Genomic DNA, 24,124 nt, shown 5'->3' on the forward strand with positions numbered 1-24,124 from the left:
AAGGCTGTAATACATGCTACAGTCTAATTGTTTATAATGATATTATTTACTTAACTGTAGTAGTATTTAGTATGCTTTTTCAAAAGTCTCTAATAAATGCCACCATCTAATTGTTTATTATGGTATTATTTAGTTAGTGGTATTTAGTGTGCTTTTTCCACACACCAAAAATTAAGCCACATTAATAAATGCCACATTTGGACTGTTTTAGGCCTCAAGTTTTCCTCAACATTTCTCAGATTTACAGTACTACAGTACCAGCAATGGCTGAATATTTCAGCACTTGTAAATTTGATAAAAAGTTTATTAATTTGTTAATGAAAACTAAGTTTAAAATGGTCTTTGAATACAGGCAGTTTAGAGCTCTTTATTTGTGAGAGGCCATCAAAATGTAAATGTGAAAATCTGTGAACATTTCCCCCAATTTCCACGTCATATAGCCACAGTGGTGTTTCCCGGTGGATCAATGACGCTGTCAGTCCTGATTATCTGTTTGTCCTGGAGTTGTTATTCATCTGGTGTGAAGGACATTGATCAGACAGTGTTAATTACACTATTATTGTACATGTACTATAGTCGAATATTAAAGCACCTTGGCCTTGGGCGGCCATTGCTAAAAACGATTGCTCAGCATTCCATAGTTCTATATCTTCATGCTTTAGTGATCATTCAAACACGGTAAAAAAAATAAATAAATAAAGTTAATATTAAAGTTAAAAACATGATTAACTGGCTTAATAATTGTTCTCAGTAACACTGCCTTATTTAGCCAATTTGAATTTGTTGATCCACCAATTGCAAAATATCCTGCTGAGACAATCATTTTTTCAAGGTAACTTTCTTTATCAATGAACGACTTTTAAACTTGTATTAGTACATGCGGTCTTATGACTCTTAATATGAAGAGAACTCTTTGCAAACTTGATGCAGTCTTTGCTTCTGAAGAAAGAAACTTCTTGCAAAGCCAGAGTATGTGCAATACTGTAGTTTTATACTCTCATAAACCTCAAAATGTAACACACAAACCTCAGAAAGAAAAAAGACGAGCTCTGAACATCACCACACAACAGATAACTAATAGTGATGTAACAACAACAACAACAGCATAAATAAAGTCAGCAAACAGTAAAACAATCTTAGAACAGTAAACACATTGTTTATTCATGCTGTAATACATGCTCACAAGCCAATAACAAATCAGCAACATTCTCCGATATGAAATTGTTTGTTCTGATAACTCTTTCAGATAAGTTGGGAAACCAGTTGGGGGAATATTTTGGCCTAATACATGTAGATTGTTGTAAAAATGCAAATAATTTAAAGTAAATTACATTTCATAGTATCAGTGACTCCTGTTGTCCTGTTGCAAATGACCATGATATAACTGATGGCATTGTAAAGAACCAGAGAGTAAACAAATCTTAACCGAAGGCACTGAAATGAATCTTTCTGGATTAATGTTTCTCTATGTTTAGTTAATATCTCATTAATTCTTTTACTTTTATGTTACTTATTGGACTTTTCCCTTTTAATGGATAGTACAGTGGAGAGAGGGGAAAGAGGGACATGACATAGATCAGCTTCGAACCTGCAGCCCCCTGAGCGCAACTGCTCGTCTATTGCAAGCATGTCTCACTCTGTCACGGCTTTGACTTTTAATGGAATATTTGTAATGCAGATAATGTGGGACACTTCTCTTGTTTCTAAATGTATGATTCGATCAGTTATTTTGGCAGCTTTACACTGTGTGACATAAGAGAGCGGTGTGCTTGTGTGTGCCTGTGTGAGTGTGCTGACAGTGAAAATCCTGCCGTAATTATGCCTCTGCATTGGGTTTTCCTTCCCCGTCAGCTATAGGGACATTGATCTAATGGAGCCGCAGGTCCACGTGCCGCATCACGCTGGGTTTACTGAGGTCCTCTCACGGTCACTGAAGCAGAGACACTGAGACACATCCTGTGACCATCCTGACTTTGATTTCATTGACTGTTATAACTACTCAAAATGAATAACATGTCTAGTATGTACATGTGCATTAAAGGTATAAATGTTTTAATTCTCTAGGAATGACATTGCTATATGTTCTACCAGTTTTGCAGGAACCATTTGTGTCCCAATGAGTAGCATTACCAAAGCCACCATATTTTTTAACCCCAAGTTTATAGTTTACTGAATTATTGCTCTGTTTGTTTTCTGCTTAATTTTCTATCAGAATGGACCATGACTGGCATGGCAGCAGGAGAAGTGGTCATCGCAGCAAACACTGTGATGATGAGGATGGTGAGAGATGAGTTATGTTTTTACATTTATTTTTTGGCAGATGTACACTTTATTAGCTACAAGTAACTCGTAATTTAGAATATTTTATTTAAAGTCAAGCTACTATTTTGATAGCAATACAACAGTTGTAGTGGACTTTATGTCATTTATGTGATGTAAAAAAATATCTATATATCAGAGCAGTATTTACAGTCTATCACAAAACAATAAAAATAAGCCTACACAAAGATCACTGTAATTTATATAACTAAAAAAAGTGATAGTGAAACGTACAATGCAGGGTTGGCAGGAAGAATATTGAGTGTTGACTCATGAGTCGATTCATCGTTTTTGAACCAGCTCATTTGAATGAGTTGTTAGAACGAACTGATTCGCTGAAAGGAATCAGACTTGGGACGTACAAGGTAAAAAAGTCCAAACCAACCGATTCCTTTTTTAAGGGATCATACTTAGGAGGACATTCTATAAAAGATCTGCCCGAACAAAGTGATTCGCTGAAAAGAATCATAATTAAGACTTAGGAAAGAACCGTTTGAACAAACCAATTCAAATAAAGGAATCATATTTAGGACATTTTTTGAACGAACCATCAGAACGTATTGATTCACTGAAAGGAATCGTAATTTGGAGGAAGTTCCTATAAAAGAACAGTTAAGACATAAGAACCGTTTGAACAAACTGATTCACTCAAATTAATCATATGTAGGACATTTTTTGAACAAACCATCCAAACGAACTGATTCACTCAAAAGAATAGTAATTAGACAATATAGGAAAGAACTGTTCAAAAGAACTGATTCACACCTCAAATAAAGTTTTGGGTTTTACTTTGAAAGAACCATCCTATAACCATTCAAACTGATTTGCTCAAAAGAGGACATTACAGGAAATGAAGACATTACTTAGACATTACAGGTAAGAACCGTCCAAACAAACAACAGCTCATCCCTAAAGTAGGTGATGAAATAACGCAAAGCTATATTATTTTGAAATTCACTGAGCTACTGTCAGACTGCTAAATTATATTTACGACAGTAGCATTGATAACTGCCGACACCTCATAAGCTGACTTATTAAAAAGTGCAAATACTGGATGAAAGAAAAAAGACCATTGGATGACAGGTACAGACATAAAAATTGGAATAAAGCTAATATATATAATTATATATAATAGTATATATAGGCCTATACTACACAATAAATATTGGGAAATTGGGATGATTTTAGTGGCAGGTACCTTGTTTTGTTTTGTTTTTTTTGTTTGTTTTTTAGCAGTCCAGGGTAAAATGAGGTTAATGAGTTCATTGTATGTGTTTGAATAGGGGCAAATCTGAAAAACACATTCTGTTCACACAGTAAACCTATAGCTGGTTTAATGATTGACTGACTTGGCCTAAGAGTAAAAAAAAAAAAAACTATTGGCAACTATCGGCATATATATTTGCGGATAACCGATAGTTCCAAAAAGAAACTACTGGCACAATCAATCGTAAAACCGATATATTGGTTTACCTCTAGTACCTACACCTACAAAAAAATACTGTGGTGGTACTGTACCATGGTACATTGATGGTATCAGATGGTAGTACCATAATATCTTGATTTATACTATGATGCTAAATGATTACCTTTTTCATTTAACATGGTATTTATAAGGTATTCCAAATGTGCTTCAAAGAATGCCATGGTGCATATCCTTAACAACATATACCATGGTACTTTTTGTTAGTGTAAGCACAAGATGCTTTTAAATGCCCCTTTAAACTCAGGCAGAATCTATTTTACGATGTTTTCAAAAGTTGCATTTCTCTTGTATTGAAAGGAAACTCACAAGTCTTTCATTGTCTGGTTGTAGAGTCTGTCTACATTGGCGTTCCAGTGCCACAGGGCTACAGAAGAAAGCGCAGACGTCGCAAGCACACGTCACGGCATTCTCACGACCGCAATGGCCAGGACAGACACCGCAATCGTCATGACCAACTGGATCGAGAGGAGTTATGTGACCCAGATGAAGAGGAGCAGGACTCAAATGGGCAGTTATCCGACATCAACTCCAACAGTGAGTAATAACGGTTTCTCTTAACCAGTTATTGTTATGATAACATGGCTCACTGCAGTCCTATAGAATGGAAAATTCATGTCTTTTCACTAAATGCATGAAACAGGAGACTTCCTTGGTTAACCAGCATTACCAAAAAATGCATATGACACAATCTGCTGGTAAACAACAAGGCTATGATGGTCCACCAGCCATTCGAGCACAAAAACAGCACTAGCCAATTTCAACCAGCCTAGACCGTTGAAAAGCAGAAACCACACTCCACATTGAAAGGTGCCTGAGCAGTTTTAAGCCTGTAAGCCTGTAAACTGCATACTTCAAACTCCATTTTTGCCACCTACAGTGATTTGTCGTCAGGGGAACCTGCCTTTAAACAAATTTACCATGGTAACCATAGTTTCTGCCAATTATAGCTTCTACTGTAAAATCACTTCACCTGGAAAACAGAAACCAATACACTGATCTCAAGAACTTATAATAATATAGGATGAACAACTTTTTTAGTCTCCAAAGAATCATATAGCAACTTAAGAACCATATACAGTGAAAAATTGTTCTTGATAAGAAGATTAAAATGCTTTAAAGAACCTTTGAAGAACCTTTTTTTTTTTTTTTAAGAGCAAATCAATGATTGTTACTGGATGCATAAGTGTTCATTTTACTTTCAAACACCATCCATCACGGTGTATTACTGATGGAAACATCCTACATAACATTTGTAAGAAGGCCTTGAGGTTTAAGACAGAAAAGCAAGAGAGAGAAAGAGAGAAAGGGAGGGATCAGTGAAGTTGGAGGAGGTGAAAAGCTCTTGTTGGGCCTTTCATGCATGAGGCACTTTGCCCTGCTGTAGTTTCAGCTCTGGAAAGAACAACATTACAGACAAGAGAAGTTCAAGTTCAAGAGCACTTAGTAGCATGTTCATCAGAAAGATGCATGTACCATGTAGAGAGGAAAGGAAAATCACAAAGAAATAAATTGAAGGTTGAGCTCAGGGAACTGTAGGAGTAAACAGGGTCATTAAGGAAGCGCGGCACTTAGACATCTTAGAAACATTCTTTCAGACCTTTTTCTTTCAATGAAAAATTAAGCGTTGGAGTAGCTGAAGGATGGAGGAGAAACACTGTGGTCTGGTTGGGTCTTCATTTAATATTCAGGACTCTGTGCAGTCATTGACGTCCAGTCTGGGTACTCAAAGCACTCTACTGAGCTGTTGCACAGGTAAATTCAAAGGTCTCAAAACTTATATTTGTTCTTTGTCTAATTTCCTCTTTCCAAGACTTCTACCATTTCTTCTTTCTCACACATTTACAACAGAGTTTCGGTCTGTAATTTTTAATCAGAGCGCATTTGGTTTAGTTGAGTTTGAATTTATTTTTGGTTCATTTTTGTAAGGGAAGGCTAGAGTTAGGTTTAGGGGTCGGGGTTGGTGTTGGTGTAGGGTGTCTGTGGGACTCTAACTAAAACAATAAACATTCAGCATTGATGCCCCTATAATGTATGTTAGTATTTAATTAGGGGTGCAAATAGTATCTACCATTTTTTTTGTGCAATATATATATATGTATATATTTTTGATTTTGTCAAAATATAAACCATACTTATTTTAAATAGGTTTCTAATGATTCACCCAATAAGACTTCAGTTACCTCTTTTCTTGGTGTTGAAAACTTTTCTAGCTGAGATTGGGATTTGCATTAAACCTTATCACATCAACTGGCCGAAAGTGTTGATATAAGTCTGATGTTGCTTTAAATGCAGGTATTTATTTGTTAAATGCATTAATATCTTCAAGAAGACAAGTTCCTTCAAGTTTCTCTAAAGTGTTACATCTCAGAATGAAAAGATAACATCTTGGGAATAAACTGAAGCTTGATTTGTAGCAAAACTAGTTTCTACCCAAGTGTTAACTCGCTCTGTTTACTGCACTTGTATTCATTGTCAAGCCACTTTACAGTTAACATATAACTGCATTGTGGAGTGATCTTAATTTAATCCAATGATGCAGTATTTAAGATCAAATGTCCGACAACTTTATCTACTGAGTTTAACTGACTAACCAATGTGACAAAATACTGAAATGCATGAACTAAAAATAAGCTGGTGTAATGTACAGTACCAGCTGCATTCTACAACCACACATATTTGTGATTTTTACTCTGGGATAAGAAGGATTACTTGAAGAAAAACACCCACGTGTTAATAATCTGCTGGGGCTGAGGAAATCTGAGATCCAGAGGAAGGTCACAACAAGATTGTCATGCTTGCACCTACTAGTGCCATGAGTTCTAGAATTTACATGATCCGTAGATTGCTCTAAATTGTCAGATTTGATGCGCATGACATAGGTGCAGGTCAACAGGTTTTAGTAGCCCCTAGTGGAGCTTATGTAAGTAGACCTTGATTAAGATATAAGTCAATAAATTTGATTGAATTAGTAAGGTTTATATATATATATATATATATATATATATAAAGATATTGATTCTGGCATTATGCTTCAAATTAGAATAAGCCATTGTCACATGGTTATTCTAAGCTGATCTATCAAGCAAATTCTTTTGATATGCTTCCTGTTATTTAGCTTCTTTCTGTAGAGATTTATTCACAATTATAAGATATTTATCTTCAAAGAAAAATACTAATCTTCTAACAATACTTGGTGATTTGATTCAGACCCCTTACGCATGCATTACAGTCTAAATCTGAGACCACGCTGAAAATCTAGGACTTTTGTTATCATTATATAAACCTGGAAAAAAAATTACACGGCTTGCGGCTATACTTTTGAAGAGGTGTGTATTTCAGCATTATGGACTGGCCCCATTCACTTCCATTGTACTGTACTCTAAGTGCCTAACTGTAACAACAATTTTAGTTTTTCTTAAATAAATAAGGTACAAATTGAAATAATTTTGTGTGGTAATAAACATTATTCCACAGATGTTGTCACTGTAATTTCAGTTATCTTCTGATGTTCTGGAGGAATATTGCAAAAAAGAGGAGTCGAGCTAAATTCAGAGACATTTTTTGAAAGGTCTTCTCTTATATCAAAGAAGAGAAAAAGCTTTTCCATTTGGCTGCAAGAAATCAAATGATCATTCTGATTAGATATACTGTATGTATGGCTAAGAATGATGGCCTTGGGAACTGTAGATTGTAATGGCTCTAGCCTATCATATTCAGATTTCATTTCAAAGTGGGTCAGAGCTGGGTCAAATCAGATTGAGCCAAAGGCAAAACATAACACCCAGACTTATACATCATACAGTCCAATGGCCTTCTGTTTAACTCAAAGAATCGAACTCATTTTCACAGTTAGGATGTATTGAGCCACAGGCCATTTTCACTCTGTTTTGCATCACACTTTCGATATCAAAAACGGAGTGACTGTTTGCACCCAGGTGTAAATAGCACCTGCCACATAGTATGGCTATTTGCACCCCAAAAGTCTGGTGGAAGCATAATAGCAACATAACGTCAGTATGAATGTGCTTTTTCATACCAGCGACCCAGGTTTGAATCCGCCTTTTGTCCCACTCTTTTTCCCATCCTGTTCCCTGTCTCCACTCTTAATATTTCCTTTAATACGACTTATAATAATAAATACAAATTAATATAAAGGTAGATTTCCTCACAGTGATTTGGTCATTGTGAAGTTTGGGGGAGTTGAAAGAAAGGTTTAATCCTGTTAAGAGGCAGGGTTTCTCGATCGCATGCATTTCTTTCCTCGTCCAGGCCGAGAGATGTGCTGGTCCCTATACTGTATGTTAGTATTTAAATAGGGGTGCAAATACCAACTACCATTATTTGCACCAGGTCTGGGGTGCAAATAATATTTGCCAGTATTTGGACTGGAGTGTAAATAGCATCTGCCTTTAAAAAAAAAATCTTGAGTTTTATACTGTATCTAAAGCAAGCCTCACTATTATTATTGCTCATACGTTAGGGTTAGGAATTTGTTCAAAACCTCTTAACCAAAAGTATTAGGCTAAACTTTGCTGTGTACATTGCTTCAATTGTATTTTAAGGTAAATGCTTGACTTTGCATTTGGTCAAACTATCTTAAGCGTAGTTTTTATACGTTTGTATGTATGTGACAGTGTCCCCCGCTGCAGAGAGACTGCGGCACATCCTCAGTGAGGAAGATGAGCCTACACCCACACTCTTTACTGAGATGGACACACTGCAGCATGAGGGTGGAGAGATGGAGTGGAAAGAGTCAGCCAGGTAACACAATGATGATAACACACACAAATAACACACTCTTATTAAGCTCAAAATAAACTTCCCTTACACGATTATTTGCATTATGAAAACCATCTCATGCTATTCTAAGGATGTTTGATGCTGATTTCCGTACTTTTGAGATAATATAACATTTGCCCCCTCCTCCCCCTTTTTGGGAGATGATCATTGCTTTTTAAACACCCATGCCTTGATGTGACCCCTCAGCTTTTTAAATGATTCCTACACCTTCCAGTAATCCCTGTCTGAATATTTAGCTAAAAATTTATTCTCATGGTGGCTGGTTTTACATGGTTTCTAGATGGTCCATGTTAGTCATTTGTGGTCATTATTTGGTCCAGAGGAATCAGCTTGAATGGCAGGGTGGGAGGGCACTTTGACCTTTAGGGTTTACTCATTTACTCACTCTCATGCCATCCCAGATGTGTGACTGTCTTTCTTCTGCAGAACAAAAACAAAGATTTTTAGAAGAATATTTCAGCTCTGTAGGTCCAAGCAATGCAAGTGAATGGTGAACAAATAAGCACATACAGGCAGCATAAAAGTAATCCACAAGACTCCAGTAGTTTAATCAATGTACTGTGATGTGATCCTGTTGGTTTTGGTTACACTTGGCATTTAAAGATTACACTTCCTAGTGCTTGACGCATACGCAGAGTGCTAGATGGCACTAGCAAGTGTTAACGAGCGTGAAATCATGGTCGCCAAGGAGACTGCAGGTGTCAAGATGTACAGTGGAAAAGGAGTTATATTTTGGTCTGCTATAACCCAATACCGATCATATGACTTCAGAAGACATGGATTAAACCACTGGAGTCTTATGGATTACTTTCATGCTGCCTTTATGTGCTTTTTGGAGCTTCAAATTTTTAGTCATCATTCGCTTGCATTGTATGGATCTACATATGGAAGCTGTGGAGTGCCAATTAAAAAAGAATGAAGAAATAAATTATCAATCTATTAATTTGAAAATAAAACGTGGATAAATAAAGAAATTTATAAATGGAAAAATAAATAGACACATTTGAATGTGTTTATTTAATTCACATTTTAAAATGTAATTATATTTAACAATTAAATTGTGCATTAATTAATAATGTATTTAATTCATATTTAAAATGCAATTAAATGTAACAATAAAATAGTACATAAATAAGTCATTTTTTATTGCACCTTTTAATTTGGAATTTGGCAATTCTTTTGGCTTTTCTTCATTAATTTGTCAATGGCTTTTCTTTTTCGTTTTACTTTAGCTTTTCTTTATTCATTTGACAATCGAGTTTAAAAATGCCATTGGACAGTTGACACGTGGGAGTAACCAATGAACTTTTGACTCAGTTTTAAGACACACCCCCTCTCCCACTTCCCACTCGAAGGAGATGTAAGACGATCTGTCATCTGGCTAAAGCCCACGCAAAAGAAACGGATGCGAGGCATATCAGAAATTAATGGTCACATGTTGCTGCTGCAGTTAAATGCCGAGCACCTCCCTCCTTGAACGTGCAAAGGAAGGGAGCCTGTAACCATGATGCCGTCAACAGAACCGATCCGAGCCTGGAGGTCCGGCATCTTTCTCCAGCTGCTCGGTACCTCACACCGGTGGAGCACGAGCATGGTGGCCGTGAGCTTTCAGTCAATGGCACCAAATGGTTCTGTTGATGGCATAGCAGTTACTGTCTGCCTTTCTGGATATGTACCACTGTGCACATTCGGGGAGGGCCGCGCTCAGCATTTAACTGCAGCGGCAACAAGTGACCATTAACTTCTGATACGCCCGCGTCCGTTTCTTTTGCGCGGGCTTCGTAGACCTAAACCTCTATCAATAGCCGTCCAATGACAGACCGTCTTGCATCTCCTTTGAGTGGGACCTGGGAGAGGGAGTGTGTCTTAAAACTGAGTCGAATGTTCATTGGTTGCTCCCATGTGTCAGCTGTCCAACGGCATTTTTAAACTCAATTGTCAAAAGGATAAAGAAAAGCCAAAGTAAAACGAAAAAGAAAAGCCACTGGCAAATAGACAAAAAAAAAAAAAAAAAAAAAAAAAGCAAATGGCAAATGAATGAAGAAAAGCAATTACCAAATTCTTTTTTAAAACACAAATTAAAAGGTGGATTTAAAAATGACTTATTAATGTGCTATTTTATTGTTACATTTAATTGCATTTTAAACATGAATTAAATACACGCTTTATTAATGTATTTGTAAAAGTGAATTAAATAAACACATTTAAATGTGTTTATTTATTTGTCCATTTATAAATTGGTTTATTTATTCACGTTTTTATTAGATTGATCAAATTAATATATCGATCATTTATTTCTTCACACTTTTTTAATCGGCACTCTGCGGCTTCCATACCTACAGAGATATTCTTCCAAAAAACTTAATTTGTGTTCAGCAGAGGATATAAAGTCATACACTTCTGGAATGTCATTAGGGTGAGTAAAAGATGAGAGATTTTTCATTTTTGGCAAGAATATTACTTTAATATGCGCAGAAAAATAAAAGTTAATAATTTACTTTTTTTTTTTTTTTTTAAAGTTACATTTAATTCCCAGTGCAAACACTGTGCCTCTGCAGTGCTTTTAAACATTGCTCTGTTTTTTGAGTGGTCCGCCCAGCTCGACACAACAACATTGTCTCAACCAATGGTGTGATTTTGGGGCAGGACTATCTGTTTGTTCAACCAAAGGAATACGGAGGGTATATTCTGAAATATGTTTGAAAATGTTGTGCATTTTTGCAATTCCGTTTGGTGACACTAGTGTAGCAGAAATTACACATTTCAGCTTTAAGCTTCAATACAGCTTAATGTCAGTGTTGAGTGTAATGACAAATTTGTAACATATGTAACTTTGTTTCTTCTTTGTCTTGTACCAGGTGGGTTAAGTTTGAAGAGAAGGTGGAGGAGGGGGGAGAGAGATGGAGCAAGCCGCATGTGTCCACACTGTCTCTGCACAGCTTGTTTGAGCTGCGCACCTGCCTCCAGACGGGCTGCATACTGCTGGACCTGGAGGGATACTCACTGCCACAGATAGTGGGTCAGTACACTGTCAGCCCGAACAACTACAGGACATAAAAAGTTGTTAGATTTAATAATGTGCATTTCATTTTATTGCTCAAAGGTTGCTCTTTCAAAGCCTAGGATTCTTAATAGAGTTCTGAGTTGTTTCATTTAAGAAGCTACACAGATATTCTTCCAAAGATCCTTAGGAGAACTAAAGATAGACACAAGTGAGATGTATAGTAAGATTATGTAGCGATAAAATAAGTGTGTATAGAATAGTTCATATCTTTTTCTGACATTTGGCTGCAGACTTTGGTATCTTGATAAATCTTCTGTGAGGTATCTTCTGAAACTCTTGAGGAGACACCTGGGGTCTTTTTCCTGGAGAAAAACCTGAAAAACACAAAACTTCAGCAAAAATCTCCATTTAATCTTTAGGAGATCTGATTTATTATTTTTCTTTCCTTCTGTAAAGGTTTATTTATTGTGAATTTTAATGTAAGCTTGAATAGTATGTGTTTTGTGTCTGTTTCTCCAGATGACATCATAGATAAGCAGATACAAGAGGGTCTTATAGCTCCAGAGATCCGTGAGAAGATCAGTTTTGTCCTCCTGCGGAAACACCGTCACCAGACCAAAAAGCCGATCCACCGCTCGCTGGCAGACATCGGCAAATCCAGTCCCTCGAGTAAGTCCAGTCAAATGTCTTACACCTAAATGAGTGCTTTTCTACACTGCAAAAGATAATTTTGTGTGTTTTTCCAGTAATAATATCTAAACATTCTTAAAACAAGATAAATTTACTTGAATCAAAATCAAACAAAATGTCATCAGGTTTATGCTTATTTACCAAAGAAAAAAGCTGAATTCAAAAAAGTAAACAAATGAGTTTTCCTGTGTTGTAATCCTGTTTTTTTGGAATATTGCATCATCATTGAGCACAGTTCTATCTGGGATCTGTTGTATTTGGTTTCATGGTAGGTAAAGTCAGTAGTTACTTCTCTCCCAGAGTTCCTTGTCTCTTTGACACTTTCTATTCAAAAACATTTCTCATTTCTTAAGATTTCACTGAATTCTTTTGTCTATCGTACAGCCTTATTTCCCCCTTTTTCTTTCTTTCTCCCTGTGTGATCTTGGGACTGTAACAGACTGCAGTCCAAGTCCCAGTTCTCGAGCTGGATCTGGTTTCCACCGTTCCACCGAGGACCTGCGAGCTCGTCAGAGCGGTGGCCTCAGCAGACTACGTGAGTCTGGGTCTCGGTTTCTTTCTTCCTTGTGCACTAGTACCAGTCGAAAGTTTGGACACTCTTAAATATTTTTAATATATTTTATTATTATATATATATTTTTTAGTTTTGTAAAGAAGTTCATATGTAGTCTCAAGTTATATTCTACAAAACTAATTTCAAGAATTTAAGCATAAGCCTTTAGATCAAAAGTTTTTTTAAGATCATGAGAAACATAAATTCAGACAAGTGTGTCGAAACTTTTGACTGGCTGTGTATATATTTATCATCTATTTCCAGACTTCTTTGTCTAACTTTATGTGGCAACATTCACTAACTACTTGTAGTCACGGCAAACATAACTTAAGGAGATTTTCACATTTAGTGTGTGTTATGTGTGTGAGGTGAATAACATTTCTTCAAGTACGTAACATTGCATTTCTACCATTGTTCTAAGGATTAGAGATTATTAGAAAGTACTTTTTGCACGTATTGACCAGTAAAACAGAAAATGAAAAGAAACATTTCATATCGCTTCAAATAAAGAACCATTGGTATTATTATCATTTTTGGCCATGGTACATACACTGATCTGCCATAACATTAAAACCACTGACAGGTGAAGTGAATAACATCAATTATCTCATTACAATAGCACCTGTCAAGGGGTGGGATATATTAGGCAGCAAGTGAACAGTCAGTTCATGAATTATATGTGTTGGAAGCAGGAAAAATGGGCAAGCGTAAGGATCTGAGCGACTTTAACAAGGGCCAAATTGTGATGGCTAGTCGACTTTGTCACGGCAGGTATTGTGGGTTGTTCCTGGTATTCAGTGGTTAGTACCTACCAAAAGTGGTCCAAGGAAGGACAACCGGTGAACCGGCGACAGGGTCATGGGCGCCCAAGGCTCATTGATGCGCGTGGGGAGCGAAGGCTGGCCCATCTGGTCCGATCCCACAGAAGAGCTACCGTAGCACAAATTGCTAAAAAAACTTAATGCTGGCCATGATAGAAAGGTGTCAGAACACACAGTGCATCGCAGCTTGCTGCGTATGGGGCTGCGTAGCCGCAGACTGGTCAGAGTGCCCATGCTGACTCCTGTCCACCGCTGAAAGCGCCTACAATGGGCACACGAGCGTCAGAACTGGACCATGGAGCAATGGAAGAAGGTGGCCTGGTCTGATAAATCACGTTTTCTTTTAGATCATCTGGACAGCCGGGTGCGTGTGCATCGTTTACCTGGGGAAAAGATGGCAGCACGATGCACTATGGGAAGAAGGCAGGCCGGTGGAGGCAGTGTGATGCTCTGGGCAATGTTTTGCTGGGAAACCTTGGGTCCTAGCATTCATGTGGATGTTACTTTGACACGTACCACCTATCTAAAGATTGTTTTAGACCACGTACAGCCCTTCATGGCAACGGTATTCCCTGATGTCAGTGGCCTCTTTCAGCAGGATAATGTGCCCTGCCACACTGCAAAAAAATTTCAGGAATGGTTTGAGGAACATGACAAAGAGTTCAAGGTGTTGACTTGGCCTCCAAATTCTCCAAATCTCAATCCAATTGAGCATCTATGGGATATGCTGGACCAACTAGTCCGATCCATGGAGGCCCCATCTCACAACTTACAGGACTTAAAGGATCTGCTGCTAACGTCTTGGTGCCAGATACCACAGGACACCTTCAGAGGTCTTGTGGAGTCCATGTCTCAACGGGTCAGAGATGTTTTGGTGGCACGAGGGGGAGCTACACTCTATTAGGCAGGGGGTTTTAATGTTGTGGCTGATCGATCTTTTTTTCTTTTTTTTTTTTTTTTTTTTAAAAAAAGGGGCAGTGGTGGCTCAGCAGTTAAGGCTCTGGGTTTCTGATCAGAAGGTTGGGGGTTCAAGCCCCAGTACTGCCAAGATGCCACTGTTGGGCCCTTGAGCAAGGCCCTTGACCCTATCTGCTCCAGGGGCACCATATCATGGCTGACCCTGCACTCTGACCCCAGCTTAGCTGGGATATGTGAAAAAAAGAATTTCACTAAATAAATACAATTATTATAATTATAAATCATGTATAATATAGTCATCAATATAATCGATTAAATTCATAATTAAAGTGTATAATTTTTGCGTTCCAGATCCTTCTCAGTGCCGCAGTATGAATGATATTTCCGACACGCCCAGCACTGACCAGGTACGACAGTCTCCAATAGTATGTTATGTGTTATTTTTACATGAACACAGTGAAATACAGCAAGAATGGATTTTTATCAGGAAAGGGTAAATGTTGGTGACCGAAAGATTTTGCAAACAAAAGCTCTGTTTCAGGGACCTCAGCATTTGAGGTGGAATTATCTATATTTTGTGCAGGTAACTAAAGGGATTAATTCTTTCTGAGTTAAAGGAGCTGTATAATCTCTGTATATGTCACTCAAATGCTGTGAGGACTCAGTACTTTAATCACTTGGAAATAGTGGAGAAAAAAATGGAAATAGACAGACAGACAGACAGACAGAGAGACAGACAGATAGATAGATAGATAGATAGATAGATAGATAGATAGATAGATAGATAGATGATGGATGGATGGAAGATTGCACAAGAACCATAAATGTAAAGTAATTAGGTAAATCTCAAGCCAATTAAGGCATTTATTTTTTCTTTTACCATGGAGCTAAGCAATTTTGTATGAGATTTGGGGTGTGGGGTCAGTGGTGGAACGTTACAGCTACTCTTGGACTTCAAAGCAGAGGTGATCCCCTCCCTTTCTGATTCTGAGTCGACTTTAATGAGTTTCTCCATAGAGTGACACCCATGGCTCACTTTAATGTGCCGTCCACGAGATTTGTCAGGGCCTACAGCAGTGTGCTGACCTTGAGGGTCAGCGATCTTGACATTCTGCCTAGCATCTCATTTTTTGTTGTATGTAAAAAAAGAAAGTCACACAGGTTTGGAACCACATGAGGGTGAATACTGATAATAGAATTTTCATCCATGTCCAAGTACTTTTTGGGGTCTTGAATACAGAACCTCGCCACCTTTATACATCAAAACACAAGCAAACAATAAGAAAAGAGGTAAAACTGGGTCTGTACGTGAGAAATGAGCTTGTTTATTAGTGGCGGAAAGTGAAGTGACTCTGAAAGTAGCATTAAAAGATTACAAGGCGATTTTGACCATAATCACAGACCATTCCATAGCCACATGTTCTTTCAGGACAATGTTGCAGATCGGGTGTTGTGATTGGTTTATGTGTGTGTTTGCATGCTTGGTGTCCCCAGTGATTGCATAACTTTATTGATCTGCTATTGGAAAAAATGAGAGCTGATTGCCATTTCCATCACATGCGGGCACATCAGACATTGATAATGGAGCTCATATTGATACTTATATTATGAATGAGGCTGCACAATGTTCTGCTGTTGTGTGAACACAAACTCTGACTGCACAAGCTGTAATTTCCAACATGGAAATTTCATGACCTAGGCATCACAGTGCTTATATCTGATGCAAGCCATGTGGTCTAATTTTAAACCCACTAACACATGACACAATATATGGCCTAAGTATATGGACCCCTTAACACTATACCCAATATGTGTGCGTGTTGTTTAACATTTAATTCCAAAACTATAGGCATTAATACTTTTAGCCATGTTGTGTACCTAACCACATTGTTATGTCGCCCAACAGCTAAAGAACAAATTCATGAAGAAGATCCCCAGAGATGCTGAGGCATCTAATGTGCTGATTGGAGAGGTTGATTTTTTAGATAAGCCGTTCGTGTCATTTGTCCGTTTGGCTCAATCTACAACGCTAGGAGGCCTTACTGAAGTCCCCGTGCCAACCAGGTGACAAATTGCATTTGTTTGTGAATCTGTTTATTAGTCCTGTTTAAAGACCTCATGAAATGGTTTGATGACCGCTGTTTCTGAGACACACTGTTATTTTAACCTCCTGAGACCCCTGCGTGACTGCTGTGTGTTTTTTCCGCTGCCCTTTTTTATTTGTAACTAGTAGCCCCTTAGGGACATATACAAAAAAAAACATTTTTTTTAGACCAAATAGTTTTCCTAAAAATTGATGTCCACATATGTGGACAGTAGGGCTGAAACGATTAGTCAATAAAAAATTGTCGACAATTTTGGTTGTTGTCGAATAGTTTGATGTCATTTAACATAACATGAGATCATAAGAAACTCTAATGATGATGCGCAAGAGCAGCACTGCAGCTCGCGCCTGGCTGAAGAGAGGAAGAAAACGCAGCTAACAGTCCAGATGTACTCTAAACTTTCACAGCTTCAGCTGATGTAGATCGCAAAGTATGAGGGAATTATACAAAAATACCCAAAAATTAAATACAGAAGCACTCTCGTTGTGGAATAAGTGGAGCTGTAGCTGCCACTCCACTGAAGCAAAACTTGCATGTTGAGCATCTTTAAAGGAAACACCCCGGCGTTATATCTTTAATGCAGTTATATTTAATGCATTATAGCTTTATTAAAGTTCATATAATAAGGAAGCAGGTCATGTAAATAACTACAAACTCCGAAACTGGCACTTCTCTGTGTTTTCAGCACCTCTTCTATGAGTTGCATGAAGTGTCCCGATCTAAGAGGGAGAGATTGAAACTGCACCCGGCTGATGCACACTCGGTTGTGGGGGCACTCAGACCCCTCACATGCGCTTGCCATGGCTAGATTATAACGTGATGGCATACAACTTATTGTATCATAATACAGTATATGTGTCACTGTGCATTTCTTATTGTGAAAAATACGCAGCTTTATAAGAGTGAGTTTGTTTTTTGTGAGTTAAAGATGGACTGAAGTGAACAGAAAGGTGAGAGAGGGTAGTCTTCACCCCATTATACATTGCAACAAAATAAGTTTTTGATCTGTTTTGGCTTGTTTTCCAATATAAATATCTAAAACTCATTTAAAACAACATACATTTTCTTTAGCAGCTATACTGCAGAAGAACAGATTGTTATCTGAGAATGTTGAATATAAAAACACAAATCTAAAAATCCTCTAAAAAAAGATGCATTCACCTGAGAAGCAGCATATAAGATATTTAGACTTGCTTTTAGAGAATAGATCTTGAATAGAAGTATATTTTGTCTTTACTGCACTCGCAGAAGTATAACCAAGTGAAAGAAATACACTTATATACAAAATACACTTATATTTGTCTCTTAAAGGAAGTCTAAATATCTTATATGTTGCTTCTCAAGTAAATGTATTTTTAGATAATTTTAAATGGAAAACAAGACAAAAACACTTGATGACTTGAGGATTTTTTTGCTGTGAATTTTTTATTGAATTAAACTTAATAAAAAGTATTTTTCTCCTTTAATTCAGTGAATGTCATTGAGGTATTTTTAAAGATGATTTTGTCTGCTTTATTTGTCCATTTAATACAGCCATTTAAGTCAGGGAACAAGCTGAATAATCGGTTAAGAGCTAATGATTAATCGTTCTAAAAATCGCCCAAATAGTTGAATAATCGTTCTAATAATCGTTAGATTAGTTGCAGCCCTAGTGGACAGTGAGACTAAGTTGTGAAATTTTGAATAATATCAAGCTATAAAGAGTCAGATTTTTTAAATCAAATTGTTTATTTTGTTTCTAGGAGTGTTGGTTATTTATGTTTTTGAGATGTTACAGACATTACATCAGAAATAGGCATAAATAATTCTGATTTAAAGTATTGGCTAGCGTCATCCAATCACTGCCAACCATGTTAAAATAAAATTATACATCATAAATTCTGAATCTATGTACTGATTATCATTGTCCCATGTCTGCCAAACATGTTGAGTTGTCCAAACATCATCTGCAGCCTGAAACTGAACTTTTGATGGGAAATTTGGTTTGAATGCACTTAACTCCATAGAGAGCTATAGGATGATTCCTTGCTCCTATTTAGTGAATGACTTCACCTCCAGCGTACTGTCTTTCTGCACTGGTCTCAGAACAGTTCGAAATGCACCTTATTTTCATCCTAACTCTTATTTTCTTCCTAACTCTGAAAGCATCATTTTCCAGTTTTTGGGTGTATCCATTAACTCTCAATATTATAATGCACAGTGAATATAGGATATTTTAACTGAAACTGAGCATACAGTCAGGGAGGACAAGGAGCAGGTCACCCTCGTGGACCCCGTATTGGCCCACTCAAACTTGGTTCTAAGACCTCACGCCCCTCGCGACAGCCCCTCCCTGGTGAATTCCCCTGAGGTAGGACCTTTCTCAGGGATGGGGCACCATCTGGCACCTGCGCCCCCAGACCTCTGGAACCTCCACGTCTGGCCCTTGGATGGGACGCGGAAGACCTAAGTGGCCTACCACCAGCAGTGGTAGACACGATCACTCAGGCCAGAGCTCCCTCCACGAGGCAGCTTTATACCCTGGTGTTCTTCTCAAGCTGAAGACCCTCAGTCGGGTCAGTGCTTTCCTTCCTGCAGCAGAGGCTGTAGGAATGGCTGTCCCCCTCCACCTTGAAGGTGTATGTGGCCACCATAGCGGCACACCACGATACAGTGGACGGTAAGTCCTTAGGGAAGCACAACCTGATCATCAGGTTCCTGAGAGGTGCCCGGAGGCTGAATCCTCTTAGGCCACGCCTGTTACCCTCATGGGATCTCTCTGTGGTCCTCCTGGGCCTTTGCGGAGCCCCCTTTGAACCGCTAGAGTCAGTCGAGTTGACAGCCCTCTCCTTGAAGATGGCCCTCCTGATTGCGCTTACCTCCATCAAGAGGGTCGGGGACCTGCAAGTGTTCTCTATCAGCGATGCCTGCCTGGAGTTCTGTCCGGGTGACTCTCACGTAATCCTGAGACCTTGGCTATGTGCCCAAGTTTCCCACAACCCCCTTCAGGGATCAGGTGGTGAACCTGCAAGCGCTGCCCCAGGAGGAGGCAGACCCAGCCCTGTCGTTGCTGTGTCCGGTGCGTACTTGGTGCATCTACTTGGATCGCACGCAGAGCTTTAGACGCTCTGAGCAGCTCTTTGTCTGCTTTGGTGGACAGCAGAAAGGGAATGCTGTCTCCAAACAGAGGCTGGCCCACTGGATTGTGGATGCCATCGCTATGGCATACCAGGCCCGGGCCATGCCTGCCCCTTCAGGAATACAAGCACACTCCACAAGGAGTCTGGCATCCTCATGGGCACTGGCCCATGGCACCTCTCTAGCAGATATCTGCAGGGCAACATGCTGGGCGACACCCAATACCTTCGAGATTTTACAATCTCCGGGTTGAGCCGGTTTCGTCCTGTGTTCTGTCAGGTACGAACATATAAGTTCAGGAATACGGACAGCTGGCCAAGTGTATCGCTTGCATAAAGCGCCTTTCCCCTCCAAAGAGGTGAAGATGTGCGCTTTTCCCATGCAAGTTCACGAACCCGTGAACCCTGGATGTCCTTCCTCCCTAGCCCTGTGGCTCACAAATTCAGCGGAGGAATTCACAGCCGGAACCAGTACGTGTGCTAATATGCCCTTACTGAGGTAGGTGCTCCACAGGTGCCGGTTACTTTGGTAACCCCCTGTGATGTATTTTCGGCAGATCTGCATCTCCCTTCGACAGAGCCCTCTCTGTCCCGGTTGGCGTGTTTGTAGAGCTCCTCCCCTTTCAGGCAGGACCTACCACCGCGCCTCTTCCATGTGCGGCTCTAAGCCCACATGACGTGCTTGCCACATGTTACCTCCCCTCCGGGCAGGATGTGGTCTCCATGGGGTCTTTTTCCCCTGAAAGAATAGGATAGGAAAAGAACACCTTCCCCGGCACTGGGGGAGGCTACATGCAGACCGGTGCACCGGCAGTCCATGTAACATGGTTCAGCTAGTTGTGGCGTTTCGTATAGGGACCCCTAGTGACACTACATTGACACAACGTCGAGTGAGTGACAGAAGGGGAACGTCTCGGTTACTGTCGTAACCTCTGTTCCCTGATGGAGGGAACAAGATTGTGTCCCCCCTGCCAGAATGCTGTACTACCCACTGAAATGGCCGGGACCCTGTCTCGGCTCCTCAGCACAAAACCTGAATGAGTGGTTGCTCCTTTTACAGGTGCATCTCAATAAATTAGAATGTCGTGGAAAAGTTCATTTATTTCAGTAGTTCAACTCAAATTGTGAAACTCGTGTATTAAATAAATTCAGTGCACACAGACTGAAGTAGTTTAAGTCTTTGGTTCTTTTAATTGTGACGATTTTAGCTCACATTTAACAAAAACCCACCAATTCACTATCTCAAGAAATTAGAATATGGTGACATGCCAATCAGCTAATCAACTCAAAACACCTGCAAAGGTTTCCTGAGCCTTCAAAATGGTCTCTCAGTTTGGTTCACTAGGCTACACAATCATGGGGAAGACTGCTGATCTGACAGTTGTCCAGAAGACAATCATTGACACCCTTCACAAGGAGGGTAAGCCACAAACATTCATTGCCAAAGAAGCTGGCTGTTCACAGAGTGCTGTATCCAAGCATGTTAACAGAAAGTTGAGTGGAAGGAAAAAGTGTGGAAGAAAAAGATACACAACCAACCGAGAGAACCGCAGCCTTATGAGGATTGTCAAGCAAAATCGATTCAAGAATTTGGGTGAACTTCACAAGGAATGGACTGAGGCTGGGGTCAAGGCATCAAGAGCCTCCACACACAGACATGTCAAGGAATTTGGCTACAGTTGTCGTATTCCTCTTGTTAAGCCACTCCTGAACCACAGACAACGTCAAAGGCGTCTTACCTGGGCTAAGGAGAAGAAGAACTGGACTGTTGCCCAGTGTTCCAAAGTCCTCTTTTCAGATGAGAGCAAGTTTTGTATTTCATTTGGAAACCAAGGTCCTAGAGTCTGGAGGAAGGGTGGAGAAGCTCATAGCCCAAGTTGCTTGAAGTCCACTGTTAAGTTTCCACAGTCTGTGATGATTTGGGGTGCAATGTCATCTGCTGGTGTAGGTCCATTGTGTTTTTTGAAAACCAAAGTCACTGCACCCGTTTACCAAGAAATTTTGGAGCACTTCATGCTTCCTTCTGCTGACCAGCTTTTTAAAGATGCTGATTTCATTTTCCAGCAGGATTTGGCACCTGCCCACACTGCCAAAAGCACCAAAAGTTGGTTAAATGACCATGGTGTTGGTGTGCTTGACTGGCCAGCAAACTCACCAGACCTGAACCCCATAGAGAATCTATGGGGTATTGTCAAGAGGAAAATGAGAAACAAGAGACCAAAAAATGCAGATGAGCTGAAGGCCACTGTCAAAGAAACCTGGGCTTCCATACCACCTCAGTAGTGCCACAAACTGATCACCTCCATGCCATGCCGAATTGAGGCAGTAATTAAAGCAAAAGGAGCCCCTACCAAGTATTGAGTACATATGCAGTAAATGAACATACTTTCCAGAAGGCCAACAATTCACTAAAAATGTTTTTTTTTATTGGTCTTATGATGTATTCTAATTTGTTGAGATAGTGAATTGGTGGGTTTTTGTTAAATGTGAGCCAAAATCATCACAATTAAAAGAACCAAAGACTTAAACTACTTCAGTCTGTGTGCACTGAATTTATTTAATACACGAGTTTCACAATTTGAGTTGAACTACTGAAATAAATGAACTTTTCCACGACATTCTAATTTATTGAGATGCACCTGTATACCCGTATGTCCGTGGCATGCAAATTCCACTTGCCAATTCTCACTGGCCTTTTCTCAAAGAGTTGTTTGGGGCTCTCGAGCAATCCCTTAGTGTCACTACATCGACACAACGTTCTTACCAGATATAGTTTTGTTGGTGTTTCTCCCAAACACAAACTCCTGTGATCGACACCATATTGTGTGATCACATGACTCCATGCGTTGAAATTTTAACCCTTTACTGACAGCTCAGAATCTCCTGAACTGAGATCAGTCAGTTTAAATTAAATTAAATTATGCATTGCATATAGCGAAGCCAAAACGTAATGTCCATGCAGGTGGACGCAGGGTCTCAGGAGGTTAAATAGCCAGTAGCCAGCTGGGCATAACCACACTTGACAACTTGTAACATGGGTGAAAGCTATGAAAACTCTATCGAAATGAATAAATTCAAGCCATATAAAAGTATGAATGTTAGCGCAACTGAAGACTTAAATATTGCTGATGCTACACAGCAAAATAAAAATAATTTATTTTTCTAAATACATTTTTTCTTATTTAAAGAAAAAATAATTTTCTTTATCAGTGCTTTTATGTTGTTTTCCAGTAAAAATGTCAATGTGTAATATCCTTAAAACAAGATAAATTTACTGTACTTAAGTAGAAAACTAGCATAAGATGCAACATTTTTGTTAGAGAATATATCTTGAAATAAGTTTATTTTTCTAACCCCAATGGTAAATTGTTTTTGTTGTTTGTTTGTTTTAAGAATTAACACAATTTAGTGAAAAAAAAATAATTTAAACAAAATATTTAAAAATTTTGCCTGAAAACAGGCAAAATTGTTATCATATTTCTGCTTCTCAAATATTTTGTTTTATTTTAAGGATGTTTAGATATTTTTAATGGAAACAAGACAAGGTGATATTTATCATTTTAGGGCACTAGAGAAAGCATTTAATTTAGCTTATTGATGATCTCAAAGCTAACAGACATGGACTAAAAGCCACAAAATGTGTAACTTTAATCAAATAAACTGTATGTAACTGCTCAGTCTAAGAAGTAGTGTCTTTATCTCAGGTTCCTCTTTGTGCTGCTTGGTCCCAATGGCAAAACCAAATCCTACAATGAGATCGGTCGTGCCATGGCCACTCTCATGGTTGACGATGTAAGAGAAAATATATTGTTTAACCATCAGTAATTCTGTATCTCACACTTAAGCATCTTCATTATAGAATTACCCAAAACTGTCTCCATCTGTAGCTGTTCAGTGATGTGGCCTATAAAGCCAGAGATCGTGAAGACCTGATTGCTGGTATTGATGAGTTTTTGGATGAGGTCATAGTTCTTCCACCAGGAGAGTGGGACCCCAAGATCCGTATCGAACCGCCAAAGAAACTGCCTTCAGCTGAAATGAGGTATGAAATCATGGACCTATACGGTATAGTTTAGGTATGGCACTTTTGGGTACTTGCCTTTTAGCAGATATTTTTCCTTCAAAGTAACATTCATTACAGTAATTGCACTGGCAGTTTATCTGGTGCTTCAGGGGCTTACAGGGTAAATTTACCCTAACATGAGAAATTATGTAATAATTTATTCACTCTCATGTTGTTCCAAAGCAGTATGACTTTTTTTCTTCTGTGAAACTCAAATGTCGATGTTTTGAAGAATGTTCACACTGCTCT

The 24,124-nt window shown here is 38.9% G+C and overlaps 1 protein-coding gene across 1 annotated transcript in view; it reads left to right on the forward strand.

Moving 5' to 3' along the window:
* Positions 1-24,124, forward strand: part of LOC127433863 (electrogenic sodium bicarbonate cotransporter 4-like) — a 41,012-nt gene that overhangs the window by 142 nt on the left and 16,746 nt on the right. The window contains exons 2-11 of the mRNA XM_051686153.1: positions 2,213-2,280; positions 4,136-4,339; positions 8,440-8,566; positions 11,464-11,624; positions 12,129-12,278; positions 12,739-12,834; positions 14,943-14,998; positions 16,498-16,655; positions 23,517-23,604; positions 23,700-23,854. Of these exons, the coding sequence (XP_051542113.1) occupies positions 2,214-2,280; positions 4,136-4,339; positions 8,440-8,566; positions 11,464-11,624; positions 12,129-12,278; positions 12,739-12,834; positions 14,943-14,998; positions 16,498-16,655; positions 23,517-23,604; positions 23,700-23,854 (1,262 nt within the window). The 5' untranslated portion in view covers position 2,213. The remainder of the gene's footprint in view (positions 1-2,212; positions 2,281-4,135; positions 4,340-8,439; positions 8,567-11,463; positions 11,625-12,128; positions 12,279-12,738; positions 12,835-14,942; positions 14,999-16,497; positions 16,656-23,516; positions 23,605-23,699; positions 23,855-24,124) is intronic.

Source organism: Myxocyprinus asiaticus, chromosome 43 (genome assembly GCF_019703515.2).
Source record: "Myxocyprinus asiaticus isolate MX2 ecotype Aquarium Trade chromosome 43, UBuf_Myxa_2, whole genome shotgun sequence".
In the NCBI taxonomy this organism is placed as follows: Eukaryota; Metazoa; Chordata; class Actinopteri; order Cypriniformes; family Catostomidae; genus Myxocyprinus; species Myxocyprinus asiaticus.